We start from the raw sequence: 15896 nt of genomic DNA, 5'->3' as shown, positions 1-15896 counted from the left end.
ATCCAAAAAATGCAATTGATGTCATCTGTCTCCTGGCTTGGGTACATTGGCAAATAGCCTTTGGCATTGTTCATCCCTTGCAACATACTGAGGAAAATGCCATGATGATAAAATGCTGAGTATATACTGGGCATACAAACTCTCTTGGCACTGGGTTGCAACCATTGTGAACTTTGGTGGGAGGGAGGAGAATAGTAACACACCTTTTTGCTTCATTCCATAGATCCTTGGGTGAAGGGAATATCTCAAGTAAACAAAATTGGCAGTTTTAGAGCCAAAACAAATAGCTCTTATCTCAGAGCCACAGGCTTCTGTTACTTTAGTGGTATAAATGTGCATAGGGCAGTGCTGCAAGTCACCCGTGCAGGCCAAGCTAAGTCAAACCCCTGTCTGTGTGAGCAGGAGACACCAGAGTGCAAAATGGGACCTTTACGAAGAGGAAGCCTGATGGGACAGGTATACTTTTCAAAAATGGGTGCAAATAGTATGTTAGGTTGATAAGTGTAGCAAGCAAAATGAGTTGTAATTGATTATGTGTCATTACACTGCTTTCTTCAGCCTCTTAGTAAGTTGTGAAGAACACAAAGCAGGGCAGAAAGGTGGCATCAAGTATTTGGAAAGGATATTCAGGTACGAGCAGCAGCAGTTGAGAGTCGTCAAAAGCCATGTAGGGCTGCCATCCCTATTGTGCATAAGCTCAGATTGTTAGCAGGAAACTTCATAGTAGCCATGTGACTAAGGCTAAGAGGTGGAAAAGTTATGGGGCAGAGAGATAACAGGAAATCAGGCTTGATCAGGAAGAGCTTTGAAGGTGAGGGATTTGCTTCGGATGTTGAGGTTCAAGCATACCTCAAATATGCAAAAAGGTGAAACTGATGAGGAATTCTTTTATGGCGCAGTATCTTGTCCATGTTGCTTGTGTGTCATGCTTACCTTTGTCAAAAACAATCCTTCTTACGCTTGTATGAGTTTGGTGATATTTTATACATACAGAGAGCTGGATTTAGGTTTGACGAGGCCCTAAGCTACTGAAGGTAATGGGGCCCTTTATATGTCCAGCTGTCCTTTGTCAACAACAAATTGTCACTGTTTTTTGTGTTGAATATATGCTATATGGTAATTTATGGACCTAATAGGTATCTAAAGCCATTTGCACATAATAGGAGCCTATACAAAACAAAACACTGTTGCTATAGGTTCTATTTTATTTGTTTTTTAACTTATACTTCGTACATCGGTTTTTTTCCTTTTAGTTTTTGGGGGGCCCCCAAGAGAGTGGAGCCCTAAGCTATAGCTTGTTTAGCTTATAGGTAAATCCGGCACAGAGCTCTAGCAGTTGTAGCTGGTCAGAAAATACAGGAAGCGCCTATTCCCTTCTTGAAAGCCTCCCAGGGCCAACGCCTGCTTGGAGGCAGCAGCTACTAATGCCAAGAGCAGGCATAGGCAAACTCCAGCCCTCCAGATGTTCGCGACCACAATTCCCATCATCCCTGACCACTGGTCCTGTTAGCTAGGGATCATGGGGATTGTAGTCCCAAACTTCTGAAGGGCCGGAGTTTGCCTATGCCTGGCCAAGAGGATGTCTGCCACGATGGGCATTTCGCCTAATTCATCAAAGCACTTCTTACGCTGTCCTCTCAAGCTCTCAGCTGCGCGGCGGCGCCAGCCACTGCTACTCCGCCAAGGGCGAGGGAGGCACTCTGCACATGCTCAGGCGCAAAGGGCCTCGGTCCTGTATACCTGAAGGAGCGTCTCCACCCCCATCGTTTAGCCCGGACACTGAGATCCAGCACCGAGGGCCTTCTGGCGGTTCCCTCATTGCGAGAAGTGAGGTTACAGGGAACCAGACAGAGGGCCTTCTCGGTAGTGGCGCCCGCCCTGTGGAACGCCCTCCCATCAGATGTCAAAGAGATAAAGAATTACCTGACGTTCAGAAGACATCTTAAGGCAGCCCTGTTTAGGGATGTTTTTAATATGTAATGCTGTATTGTTTTTAATACTGATTGGGAGCCGCCCAGAGTGGCTGGGGAAACTCAGCCAGATGGGCGGGGTATAAATAATAAATTATTATTATATATTATTATTATAAAACAAACCGCCCCCCTCCCGTGGCGGGGTCTCCCATCCTCGGTCACTTTTCCCCAAGCGGACAGGCAGAGATTCACCAGGTGAAGCCCCGCCCGCATTCCTGGGAAGGCGAACGCGTCAGCGCCGCCCACTCTGCCGCACGCGCATCGAGGGAAGCGGGTCACGTGGAGGAACAAAGCCCTCCCGCCGTCACGTGACCTGCTTCTAGTCGCGGACTCTCGCTGGAGAAGCGGCGACATGGTGGCGGCCAAGCGGGCGCTCCCGCGGCTGGTGGCTTCGCTGCGGCCGGTGAGCGGGAGAGCAGAGCTGGGGCGGGTCCAGGCTGGGAAGTGGGACGTTGCTGCTGCTTCGGGCGCTGCGGTTGTGGCGGCTCTCCGTGGGGAGCCGTGTCCCTAAGCTGCCCTGGCAGCTGCTATGGGGTGGCCTGCGAACGGCAGGGACTACCTCCAGATGTTTTCTACATCGTCCCCGGACAGGCTGCTTGTAGGGCCTGTGGGGAGGGCACGCTTCAGGTTAGTTGTTGCGCTGCAACCTCCCGAGCTCCACCAGCTGCAACCTGGTGTGCAAGATAAACACTTGCAAAGGCTCGCAGATTGAGACTGGCGAGAGCAACAATTGCACTTTTGCCGGAGAATGGTAGAGGTCCGTTTCGTTTGCAAGTTCTCCAGAAAACCAAAGACCAGTCCCAAAGGTTTTTACTAACTTGTGAATCACCGAATAAGAACATGTTTTACGGATGTATGTATGTACAGGAATATAGGTTGTTTTTTTTAATGATGCACTTACCCAGGGTTCACTGGGGAAATACATGAATAAAGTGCTGTGAGGCATGAGGAATCATTTCGAGATGGGCTTATAGTCCTTCCACGCACAAATCCATTCCACTTTAAGCTTTCTTCATTTCAGGATATTAGGATTCCCGCCCCTCTCCCGGATGTAAGGGATGACATTTTGTTGTTGCTGTTCTGAAACAATTGGGAGTCCTTGCTGATCTACTATAAATCTGTCAGAGATCTACCAGTACTGTAGATCATTGTCTACATTCTTCCCACCCTTCCAAAAATGCTAGAAGGGCAGATGTCAAGCTTAGTTGAATCTACTCTATATTTTGGTTTTTGCCCTCCGTGAATTGGTTTTAACCTCTATGAATTTGTCCTGAACCCCATTTAAAGCCATCCAAATCGGGGACCATCGCTACATCCTTTGGTTTAGCTATGTACTGTACCAAGATGGACTTCATATCTCTTTTCATTAATTATTCATTAGGCATGTTGACCGATAAGAACATTGTGAAAATGTATTGTTTATCCCAGTTGTAAATAAATAAATTTATCATTTTACCCCCTCTGCAGCTCAGCTCAACAGCAGCTGGTACGCTTCCCAAATATGTGAAAATAGTTGAGGTCGGTCCAAGAGATGGCTTGCAAAATGAAAAGGTAAATGACTCCTGATAAGCTATTTGTCTTGTTCCTGAAATCTACAATAATATGTTCTCATGAACCTGCTCTTTCAACATCTGCGCTATTTTGATTTTGCTGCCAACTAGAACGTGGGTCACAGCTCAAAAATTCCATCCTCACCCTTTCATCCTACTTTGTCTGTTTCTGGCAATTCCTGTATATTGATCACTAGAAATGCATCAGTCCAGGCTGGTGGGTCACATTAGACTCACCTCAGAGACTTAGGCCTGGGCAAACTGCAGTCTCTGCTGCTCAATTTCTCATTTGTTCATTTCAATACAGCAGCTTATATGAATTAAATCAGTCTGTGAAATGGGTACATCCTACTGCACAGATGATGCAAAGATGCTATGGACCATCATAAGGAGCACCTGGAGAGATAACATTTCATAACATGCTCTAATCTAACATTTTGTGATCTTTGTTGCATTTCATCAGATTCATATGAGCATGCACAGTAGTATGTATAAATGTTTGCACGCTCTGGGTTGAAAAGCACTCCGCATTACATAGACCTTGATAGTTTCAGTTTTTAAGGATTTAAGGCGGGATTGTGATCAGGAGATTGGCACCCTAATGAGTGATGCTGACAATAACAATTAGTATTTATGTCCCTCTTTCTTTGCTCAAAATGCTTTTGCATACCTTATCTTTGTTCAAACAGCAAATATGTAAGGTAGGTCAGTGGTGTTGTACCCATATTGCAAATGGGAGATTGAGGCTCAGAGAATAGTTTGCCGAAGGCTACTTCCATAGCAGAGGCAAGGTTTGAACTGGGCACTTCCTGGGTCATAGCAAGCTTAGCTCCTTAGCCACTACATTTTACCAGCTCTTGCCTTGAAATGGCACAATTCAGAAATATCGAAGGATTTCTGTACTAGGAGGAGAAGCTGCAAGAGCCCGGCCTGGAGTCAGAATTGTCCTGTCTGCCTCTGGCTTCAGTGGGAGCCTTTGCAGCTTGTAGGATGTGTATGGTTTTGTTTATGCCTGTGAACCATATCTTGGAAGTTCCATTGGGGGATTTTAGCAGTCTTACCTGCACCCCATAGAGAGACTGACTTCATAAAGGCATAATGAAAAATCCTGTTGGAATACCAAGAATACGTCCCCATCAGGCCAGTGGTCTGTCTAGCCCCACACCCAGATTCCCAAGTGGCCAACACAGTGCCCCTGAGAAGCCCACGGGGGAGTAATGGGCCTCTCCTGCTGCTTTTGCTTCACAGAAACTGGTATTCAGAGGCATAATGCTTCTAAACTGGAAGGTTGCCTATTGGCATCTTGACTAGCAGCCATTGATAGACCACTTCTCCTCTCTGAATTTCTCCGATCCTCTTCTAAAGCTATTTAATCATTGCAGGTAGCCAACTAGGTAAAACAGTACAAGTTCTGACCTACGGTAACTGTGGAGAGAGAGGGGAAAATATCTCCCAATACACAAAGTCAGAGCCGCCAGGGAGTTTGTTTAAGGCTTGACGTGAATGTTTACCCATTGCAAAGTCTGTCCAGCGTTACCACGTTGCAAAACAGGAAATCTTTGTCCCTCTGGCAGGCTGTGTGGTGCGCAATACTCACAGTGATGCAAAATTGACTAACAATGTCAGCTCCCCTGAGTTCAGTGTAGCCGGTTCTTACGTATTTATTGTTTATTATAATAGGAGATTTTTAGTCTTCTCCATTCTCAAAAGCTCAAGGTCAGATGCAGTATAAAAATTAAAGAAATGCAAAAAGGTTGTGGTAATTCACCTATCTATAAAAAATAATAAGAAGATCATTGTATAAGGATCCCAGCCATTTCCACTCCCTTGTCTCCAATAAGAGGCATCCTTCTTGCCTTCCAGTTTGTGATCCTCCACCTCAGTGGCCTTCCCCAACCCTTCGAAGCCAGTTTTGTTCTACTTCAGGGAAGGGTTTGATTAGACTTTCTGGAAGGGATTGTGGAATTGTTACAAGTGGGAAATGTGTTTCTCTCTTTTTGTAGAACATGGTCCCCACCCATGTGAAAATTGACTTAATCAACATGCTGTCGGAAACGGGTCTTTCGGTCATAGAAGCTACCAGCTTTGTGTCTCCCAAATGGATTCCTCAGGTCAGTATGGGTGATCCTCAAATTCACGTTGCTGACGTGTGAGTCTCATAGTGGGTTGCAGTGAAGGGAGCGGGTCCCTGCTTCTCCCGTAACCTTGCTGGGTGGCTTAGATAAATTACTGTATCTCAACTTGGTTTCTTTCATAGGCTGCATTTGCATATAGGTAATTCCAAACTATAGTTTAGTACAGGTCTGGGAAGCTGGGAGCCACTCTCTGATTCTCAGGACTCCCCCCCCCCCCCCAGGTCTGCTAAGCGTAATGTGGCTATGCAGCAATTTAACACAGCAGCATGCAGAGGGGGTTGTTTCTGTTATAAAAAGTTTCTGATCTTTGTAGATTACTGAGCATTGTTCTCAAAGCTGCCTGTTATTGTAAAACGTTGTTCAGAGAGCTAGAGTCCCTCTTTAAAAACCAGCTAATAATGGAAGCAGAGCTTGCAAGAGGAGTCTGCTTTTCATTGAGGAAAGTCTTGTCAACAGGTTAAAAATACTTTTCATTTGCCGCCTAACAATCCTATTTCTTTTTCTCATTTTGATCTGCGAGGGTTTGGAAGCTTTAAGGTGCTCCCCTCTTTTACAGTGGAAAATTAAAATCCTGTCTTTTACGTTCTTCGTTTTGCAACTTAGATGGCTGATCATACTGAAGTCATGCAAGGGATTCGGAAGGTTCCTGGGATCAGCTACCCTGTTTTGACTCCCAACCTGAAAGGCTTCCAAGCAGCGGTAAGAAAGATGGCAGTGTAGAAGCTTTGAGGTCATGGCTTTAGTAGTGAGAAATACACAACTATGACTATAATTTCATATCCTGTTCCAGGTATGGTGCACCTGGACAGGCAGCTCATTTATTTAAATAGAGGAGGCACATCTCCCCCCCCCCCCGAATTGAACTCAATGAAGGTGCTTGTATATGTAAAAACCTGCAGGCCATGCTGGGAAGAGCCTCTCCAGCATCACAGGAATCTCAATTAGTTCAATGTAGCCTTAAATCGGGTCAACTAGACCCATTTTGGTACGATTTTTGTACATTATTTATTTGCTGATTGTATTGATTAGTCATTTTTTTTCTAGAAAGGTGAACTCAGGGTGACTTACAAATAGGAACTTTAAAAACAAGTGAAAAGAATAATAGGTAAAGGTAAAGTGCTTGTGCCAATAATACGTATAATAGATCAGATCCATCCCACTAAGGCAGAGGTCCCCTACCCTGCACCTTGCAAAGGCTTTCACTGCTGCCCCAGGCAGGTGTCCCAGAGACTAAGTTTTTTATAAAAAACAACAACAATCCTCATAGGAAGAAAGTTTTGGGGCAAAATGTTCAGATACCTTCTAATCAATTTCTGTGAAATGAGAGCGAGTGTGATGTTGCCACCTGGTGCTGCAAAATGCCTTCTGTTATTACACAGCAACATCATTTATACGTGTAGAATCAATATTATGTGATTTCCACAACCAGGAGCAGCCGGACATAGCTGACGTCCCATGGTTAGCATAAGGTTGTTGGGGAGGTACCATACTTTTCCTCTATAAGACGCTCCCATGTATAAAACTATCCCTCACATTTTAGAAAAAGGGAGTAGATTGATCAGAGTTGTTGAGCTTTTTTTGCCACAATTCGCTCACCCACACACGATGCGAAGTCAGCCTCCTGTCTGTCCCATCGCCAGCAGAAGCTGCTAATCGCCCACCCAACTGCCGGGGTGTCAGCCAATCAACACCGCCCATTGACGCAGCAACAAATAACATGCACAATAGTGACTGACAGCTGCGGCAGCAACCAATCAAACATCCACCCTTATGCACTACCCATGTATAAGACAACCCCCACTTTTTAGTATGATTTTTAAACAAATAAACACAGTCTTATACACGGAAAAGTACAGTAACTAATTTTGTGTTATGCCATGCCGCCCCTAGCCATTTTGTGACTGGCCCCCCACAGCGCTTCTCAACATTCAAAAAGTGCCCCCAATCCAAAAAGGTTGGTGACCCCTGCGTTAAAAGATAAGCAGAAAATCAAGATTGCTTGCAGTCACCACCTGAGTTTGAAAATTAAATTGTTGTCACTCACCAGCACCTGCGTTCACTTATCAGAGGGAGTGATATATAGGGCATATTCCCTGTATTGACAGGTGGCAGCAGGAGCTAAGGAGGTGTCCATCTTCGGGGCAGCATCAGAACTTTTCACAAAGAAGAACATCAACTGTTCCATTGAGGAGAGTCTGGACAGATTCAGTGACGTCCTGAGTGCAGCTAAAGAAACCAGTATCCCGGTCCGAGGGTAAGCTTTAGGGCCATGTGCTAACTGAGGTGTTGAGCGATCCTCTCTACCTGCTAATCTACCATGATTTATTTATTATTGTTACATTTACAAATGGGCTGGTGAAGCTTGGGAGAGGGGAGGGGATTCAGAACCAAAATACTGGATTGTCTCTGAGATGGCCTGAAGGAGCTTTTCATAATGCGGTCCTGATAAGCCATAATTGGGGGTGTGGCCATCGGTTGCTGTCTTCCATGTACGTGAGGAAACAGCTGCCGCTCCCCAGTAGGTGAGCAAGGGAGCTCTTCACATTTTATGTGATGGAGTGAAGATTCTGGTGTACATAACAGGCTGTGGTGAGGTTTTCATTCCACAGGCTTGGCCGTAAATCCCTAGGAGCTATTCTTATTCTGCAAATGATTTATAGGTAACGTGTCAGGCCGGTGGTCTGAGGCTGCCGTTCTGGTTGTGTAAAAGGCATTTGAAACTCCTGCATGTATTGGGTATAATAATGCCTGTTCTTTCCCCTCTGCATGCAGGTATGTCTCCTGTGTCCTTGGCTGCCCATATGAAGGCAAGATTTCTCCTGCGAAAGTAGCAGAAGTGAGTATATGTTGTGGCATCCATTGTGCACCCAGCATCAATACTGAAAGGCATTTGTGGGCGGTGGTGGCCTTCTATCTTTGATATTCTTGGTAACCTCAGTCACACATCAGCACTGCGTGTTGCAGCTGCCGTCGTTTCAGTTCTCAGTGCCAGGTGAAAAAAGCAAAAGGCGCCTTTTTCGAGAAGGAATTGCACTTTGCAAAGAGCATAGGGCTGCCATCCGAAATGGCAGCCCTGTATTAAGTTGGTGTGTGTATATATGTGATATAGGCACACACACACACCCCATTCACCTTGCACTGTGTTCTGACAGCAGTGCAGGGATGGGAAGAGCCCAGTACTGGGCCAGGTGAAAGAATGGGTTGACTTAGTAAAAGGCAGCTGCATGTATTTTATCCTCACCACCAGCAGCCAACAATGTGAAGAGCAGGAAAACGCACACTGTAATAGGACATGGGGTGAGTGGAAGTATATGTTATGCAACGGGAAGATGGAACTCAGCCAGGGGCTCTTGCTTTTTGCATTGTGCCTGTGCTCTTTACATTGTGTAGCTCAAACTTTAAATGGTAGGTGTGCATGGGAAGTGCAGTAGTAGAGCACATGCTTTGCTGCGCAGAAAGTCACAGATTCGGTCCCTACCCTCTCCAAGTAGGTCTGGGGACAGCCCTGTCTGAGATCCCGTAGAGCCACTGCCACTCACTCTAAACCAGGGTTTCCCAAACGTGGGTCTCCAGCTGTTTTTGGACTACAACTCCCATCATCCCTACCTAGTAGGACCCGTGGTCAGGGATGATGGGAGTTGTAGTTCAAAAACAGCTGGAGACCTAAAGTTTGGGAAACTACTCTAAACAACACTGAGCTAGACGGGCCGGTGGTCTGAGTTGGTGTCAGGCAGCTTCGTGTGTTGGAAATTCTGTAAATGTTCTGTTCTCTGCTGCAGGTTTCAAAGAGAATGTATGCCATGGGGTGCTACGAGATTTCCCTTGGTGATACCATTGGCGTTGGGACCCCCGGCAACATGAAGGACATGCTCTCTGCTGTCATGAAGGAGGTGCCTCTTGGAGCCCTGGCTGTTCACTGCCATGACACTTACGGGCAGGCACTCGCCAACACGCTGGTAGCGCTTCAGGTGACTTCCTCGCTGGTTTCATAGCTCAAGACATAATTCACTAAAATGGGTGGCGCCCAATCCACATGCTAGCCACGAACAAGCCCTGGTCATTGGCTAATCTTGCCTGGGATAGAGATTTTATTTTTATTTTGACAGTTTATGTATCGCTTAATTGGAATTGCCTGTAAGCCATGTACAAGAAACTCAGTACAGTGCAGATAAAAATCAATTAAAACAAACAAAAGATTAGAATTCTGTTAAAATGCCTGCTGGAATGAAAAGCAGTCTTCAGTAGTAAGTAGTAACAAAGAGGGGACCTGTCTGACCTCAGCTGGAAGGAAGTTCTATAAAATCGGGTCCTCTGAATGGACAGCTCCTGGCACATATAAGCTGTGCATCTGAGCCATGGGGGAACCACTAGCAGTGACTCTCCAAAGAGCTCAGTGACCTTGAATGAATAAAAGGGTCCCTGGGGCATGTTTTGGCCCCACAAAAGGCATTCGGACTACATAGAAAACAGGATCCACGCAGAAGGAATGCTCTTAGGGGCCTTTCCAGCATACATCCACCTTCCCCAAATCATACAAGAATTTCTGATACCTTGGAAGAAAGGGAGGCGACCTATTTAATTTTATTTTTGCAAAAGAAAAGGGAGGCAGAACCCCTTACCTGGCTTTTCAGTCTAATTCAGTGATGGGAAACCTGTGGCTTTCCCAGTTGTTGGCTCACAGCTCCCCTCATCCCTGGCCATTGGCCATGCTAGCTGGGGCTAATGAGAGCCAGGAACCATCCACATCAAAAGGGCCACCGCTTCCACATCCCTGGTCTAGTTAATCAGCCCATAAGTGGCTATTTCACTGGATGGACCAGGCAGGACTTTTCCTTAGAACGGCTCTGCTTCTGTTTGCAGATGGGCGTGAATGTGGTCGATTCCTCAGTCGCTGGCCTTGGTGGCTGCCCCTATGCCCAAGGAGCATCTGGGAATGTGGCCACAGAAGACATGGTGTACATGCTCAACGGTCTTGGCATCCACACTGTAAGTACTTGGTCATAGGAGGGGGACACACTTGTCTTGGCTTTGGGAGTTAGTACCAGGCTTTGCTTTGATAGCGATGGGTGTCTGTGGCCCTCATTGGCTGATCAGCTGCTATTGTACTTGATGTCTCTCCCAACTAGAGCATCCAGCCGAGCTTTATCTGCCACTGTGTGTCAAGTTGTATATGTGTTGGAAACAGGTTGTCTGAAGTTTTCCACTGCATGAGGTCACTGCATGACTTGCCTCAAAATTATATTCTTCTGAGTAAGAGATGTATCTTTGGTCACCTTCATACCATCCATTTAAAGCACTCCTATGCCACTTTTAAGTCTATCCCCACCCCCAACAAATCCTGGGAACTGAATTTTGTTAGGGGTGTGCATAGTTATCAGGTGTAGCTTTGTGGGGGAAATTTGTTGTTTAGTCGTTTAGTCATTTCCGACTCTTTGTGACCCCCTGGACCAGAGCACGCTAGGCACTTCTGTCTTCCACTGCCTCCCGCAGTTTGGTCAAACTCATGCTGGTAGCTTTGAGAACACTGTCCAACCATCTCGTCCTCTGTCGTCCCCTTCTCCTTGTGCCCTCCATCTTTTCCAACATCGGGGTCTTTTCCAGAGAGTCTTCTCTTCTCATGGTGGGGGAAATAGGGGTCTCCTAATGAGCTCTGTTAACAAACTACATTTCCCTGGATACTTTGACGGAAGCCATGGTTGTTAACACAGTATAGGTGTACTTTAAATTCATGGTGCGGATGTGACCTCTGAGGAAGAGCACATGTTTTTGGGTGTAGATGGTCTTAGGTTCAATTTTCTGCATCTCCCCTTTTTTTAAAAAAAGAAAGAAAGTGGGAGGACCTCAGTTTACTGGGCTGGAAAGACCAGTGTCTGAATCTTTGGACAGCAGCTGACAGTCTAAAGAGCAGGCAGTACTAGACTAGATGGACAAATGATCTGACGTCATTTAATGCAGCTTTGTATGTACCAAGTAAGCAGCTGTGTCTCTTCTTCCCTATGAAGGGTGTGGACCTCACGAAACTTCTAGATGCAGGAACCTTTATTTGCAAGGCGTTGAACAGGAGGACCAATTCGAAAGTGGCACAGGCCTCCTGCAAACTGTGAAGCAGAGCAGCGCCTTTACGGGACTTGTTGGAAGCAAAACTACAAGCGACACTCTGGAATCTGCCATGTTTGCACTTGGTCTCCTCTCCTAACTTTATTTAAGCACTCTCCGGACTCAACGGCAGGAAGATGAGTCAGCCAAATTTTACCCTGAAAAGAGACATTAAAAAAGTAGTCTAAAGCACTGTATTTGCACTTGGTTGGATATCTTGGGCTTCGCAAAGAACCTGACTCCTTTCCACTGGTCACAACTTGCCTCCAAGGAACAGATTTGTTGCAGGGGGTCATAAAAAGAGCCCTGCTGGGTTGGGCCAAAGGCCTATCATAGTCCAGCACTTTGTTCTCACAGTGGCTAACCAAGAGTCCTATGGCAAGCTCACAAGCAGGACCAGAGTGCAGTGGGGCCCTCCTCACCTGGGGGTCACTCCAAATGATATTCGGAGGAATCCTGCTTCTGACGGGGGAGGGAGAACCTAGCCATAGTGGTTCATAGCCTTATCCACCATGAATTTGCCTTTTAAAGCCATCCAAGTTGGGGGTCGTCCCTACATATTTTGGGAGCAAATGCCCTAGTTTAAAAACAGTTTGTGAAGAATTAACTTCCTTTTTCCTGTCTCGAATCTTCCAGCATCAATGGGAGCTTTTTAAAACATTCATCTTCATGGGAGCATCCTGAGTTCCTATATACCTCTATCCCTATTTGTATTCTTGGACCCTGCATTTGCTTGGGCCATAATTTATCTTTTCCTCTTCTCTCATTCGGAGTCTCCTATGTGGCGTTGTGGTTGCGTCAACAGTGCGCTGTGGAGTACCCTCCCCCCCAACCAGGATGCCTTTCTCAATCAACTTGTGGGGATATAAGTGGGCAACCCAAAACAGGCAATAGTTTTTGCCTTCTGTTCACCACACCTATCCCAAGGTTGCCCAGCTTGCAAAAAAGAATTGACCAATTAAATAAATAATAAATATTTTGTTATTTATACCCCGCCCATATGCTACTTTCTATATCTAAAAGCAAGTAGCCTCTCTGAAACCTTTGCTGAAATTGTCTTGTTGGGCCTCAGAGGGTGGGATCCTGGTCTGACTCCCCCCCCAACTCCTGTCCCATGAAGAGTCCCTCTTGTAGAACAAGCCCATCACAAGCTCCTCCTGCTGCCAGTATCCATGCCAGTTCAGCCTCCCCACATGATCTTCCTTAGGAAATGTGGGGCATGCTCAGTTTCCTACCCACTCTTGGAGAACAGTGTGCAGGCCTTCATTCCTTCTCGTGCCAGTATGGATGATGGCTTCCAATCCTAGGGGAAGAGGTGTAGCAGGGATTGTGTGCCACTGAGTGATGGTGTGCCTGCCCCTAGATTTGGGCCGCTGCAGCTGATTGATCCTTGTGCTGTTCCAGCCCCTGACCCAACTAGTTCTGCTTGCCAGCTAAGGGGAGTGGGCTCCTTTCACGCTTGTCCCTCTACTCCATTTTCCTCCCCCTACCCCTTTTTGTTCTCCAGGAGTTGGTGTCAGAATGGCAATAGCACCCTTCCTTCCCTGGTACAAATCTGCACCAGCTATATTTACTTCCAGCCATAAATAAATGATACCATGGATGACACAGCTGATAATGCCAAGGTTGCAGGTTTGATCCCCGTATGGGACAGCTGCACATTCCTGCATTGCAGGGAGTTGGACTAGATGATCCTCAGGGTCCCAACTCTACAATTCTGTGTCATCCTAATGTCCATATGGTGCTCACCCTTTTGCTTCCTGGTTCCTTCACTGCTTATAGTTCGCTTTCCCTTTCTTTGTTAGGCTCTTAAGTCTTTCTGAAGATGAGGAACAGCAAAGGCTCCAGGGCTTGATAGCTTTCTGGCAATTTTAACAGACCTGTGCTGGAGGAATTGGTGCCAAATGATTGTTAGCTTCTTGTTGTTGCTGGGGAAATCCTTCAGAACTGGTTAGAGCAGAGGTAACAAACCTGTGGCCCTTCAGGTCTGAGACTCCCCAAACAGCCCATGCCTTAGAGCAGGCATGGCCAAATTTGGCCCTCCAGCTGTTTTGGGAATACAGCTCCCATCATCCCTAGCTAGCAGGACCAGTGGTCAGGGATGATGGGAATTGTAGTCCCAAAGCAGCTCAAGGGCCAAGTTTGGCCATGCCTGCCTTAGAGGTACATGTGGTGTTCAATATGCCAGGCACATGTGTTGATACCCATGCTGGCTTGCGCTGATGGGAGTTGAAGTCCAGCACATCTGGAGGATACTCGGTTGGCCCCAGGGGGGAGGGTTGAAATATAATATATGGAAAGGGGTTGTTCTGGTTTTCTATATAGAAGGTAAAGGGAAGGGAATTATTAGGTAAATAATCAAGTTGTTGCCTGGTTCTGGACAGGGTTGGCTTGGCCACTGTGACCCCTATATTGGTAACCTCAAGACTGGACTGTTGTAACACACACTTTGTGGAGCTGTTCTGGAAGCTGCAGCTGGTATGAAATGCAGCTGCTAGGCTGCAGGCTGGGGCAACATGTGCATGTTACACTAATCCAAGGAGTTGCACTGACTGCAAACAGGCTGCTGGGCCAGGCTTTTAAGGATTTTGGTAATGACTTCTATTGCCCTAAGCAACTTGGTACCAGGATACCTGAGGCTCTTCCTGTTGGGCTGCAGCCTATGGAGCTACAGTTTGCAGCCACTGGAGGGAGAGTCTTTTCAGTGGTGGCACCCATACTATTAAACCACCTGCCTTCTGAGAGTGGAAAATACAGTATGCCTAAACCTCATTACTTTGCACATCTTAAAACCACGTCGTGCCGTCAGGATTCTGGTGCCGTTTGGTCTCAGAATAAAGCTACCCTAGATTTTCTGTTGTGTTTCCTTCCCACATTTTAATGTTTTGATATGTATTTTAATATTGTTGTACATCACCTTGAGATGATGTGGGAGGTGGTATAGAAATGTTTTAAATAAAGTATTAGTTATAAAATCTGTTGTTCTTTTTTCGAATTGCTGTGGATGGGCAAGGGGAGTGGAATGGAGGGCATATCAGGATCTTAATGAAGAGCACAAGCTTAACATGAGCCAACAGTGTGATGCAGCAGCAAAAAAAGCTAATGTAATTCAAGGCTGCATCAGCAGAAGTTGTCCAGATCAAGGAACGTAATAGTGCCGCTCTATTCTGCCTTGGTCAGACCCCACCTGGAATACTGTGTCCAGTTTTAGGCGCCACAGTTTAAGGAGGATATTGACAAGCTGAAACATGTGCAGAGATTATCAAGAGTCTGGAAACCAAGCCTTATGAGGAAGTTTTAAAAAATGTTTTCAAGGTCAGCTCCCCTGCACCATTAACAACAGCCTGAAAAGCAGAATGTAACAGAGCTTTCCCCATCTCTGTGTATATCCTTATGTCTGGAAAAGCTACACCTGCTAGGTTTTTTTGCAGGAGCAGGGCAGTAAAAATATTGGTGGCTCAATTCCTACATTGCTGCTTTTGCAGGGAACAAGAGAATTAAGATCCATGCCAGTTCAATCTACTTTCTGGCCCCCATCGCAGGTATGTTGAAACACAGTCACACCCTGTGGGTGTGCAGTTACATGACTGGGAGCCAACCTGCTTCAGAGAACAGGATATGAAGACACCAAAGTCACACAGTTCCTGGCCAGAGATAAAAAGGGAAGAAGCATGATAGACTGGAACTCGCCTGGGCAGGCCAGACACCTGCAAGTGGAAATAAAGCCTTAGAAGGAACAGCTGAGGGAGTTGGGTAAGTTTAGCCTGGAGAAGAGAAGGCTGAGAAGTGATGATAGCCATCTTCAAATATCTAAAGGGCTGTCACATGGAAGATGGAGCAGTGCTTGTTTTCTGCTGCTCCAGGGGGTAGGAGCTGAACCAATGGATTCAAGTTACAAGTAAGAAGATTCCAAGTAAACATCCGGAAGAACTTTCTGACAGAGCTGTTGGACAGTGGAAGGGACTCCCTCGGAGATGACGGACTCTCCTTCACTGAAGGCATTTTAAACATCGATTGAATGGCTATCACTGCTGCTGCATGCAATGGCCACGCTGTAGCGTTCCTCTGTGCAAGGCACAATCTGTGGGTAATTAGCAGCCAAACCCAACAAGTGCATGTTCTGGCTAGTTAGCATGAGAAGG

At 46.3% G+C, this 15896-nt stretch overlaps 1 protein-coding gene across 2 annotated transcripts; it reads left to right on the top strand.

Moving 5' to 3' along the window:
• Positions 1 to 307: 307 nt before the first annotated feature.
• Positions 308 to 14729, top strand: HMGCL (3-hydroxy-3-methylglutaryl-CoA lyase). Of its 2 annotated transcripts, none has more exons than XM_081923317.1 (9): positions 308 to 456; positions 3441 to 3524; positions 5527 to 5634; positions 6262 to 6357; positions 7764 to 7912; positions 8431 to 8494; positions 9438 to 9626; positions 10519 to 10644; positions 11661 to 14729. In XM_081923317.1, the coding sequence occupies exons 1-9, from the start codon at positions 421 to 423 to the stop codon at positions 11760 to 11762; spliced, it is 954 nt and encodes a 317-aa protein (XP_081779443.1). In that variant the 5' UTR covers positions 308 to 420; the 3' UTR covers positions 11763 to 14729. The 2 variants fall into 2 exon arrangements, with proteins under 2 accessions (XP_081779443.1, XP_081779442.1); XM_081923316.1 differs by lacking the exon at positions 308 to 456 and adding an exon at positions 2232 to 2376.
• The last annotated feature ends 1167 nt before the right edge of the window (positions 14730 to 15896 follow it).

Source organism: Podarcis melisellensis, assembly GCF_964234715.1.
Source record: "Podarcis melisellensis genome assembly, chromosome: 8".
NCBI lineage: Eukaryota > Metazoa > Chordata > Lepidosauria > Squamata > Lacertidae > Podarcis > Podarcis melisellensis.
This window is presented reverse-complemented; position numbering and strand designations above follow the sequence as displayed.

Excerpts from the sequence above, each read along its gene's own strand:
- HMGCL (XM_081923316.1), top strand. The coding sequence starts at position 2,326 with ATGGTGGCGGCCAAGCGGGCGCTCCCGCGGCTGGTGGCTTCGCTGCGG. Across the intron at positions 2,377-3,440 it reads TGGTGGCTTCGCTGCGGCCG|CTCAGCTCAACAGCAGCTGG; the intron begins GTGAGCGGGAGA and ends CCCCCTCTGCAG. Across the intron at positions 9,627-10,518 it reads ACACGCTGGTAGCGCTTCAG|ATGGGCGTGAATGTGGTCGA; the intron begins GTGACTTCCTCG and ends TTCTGTTTGCAG.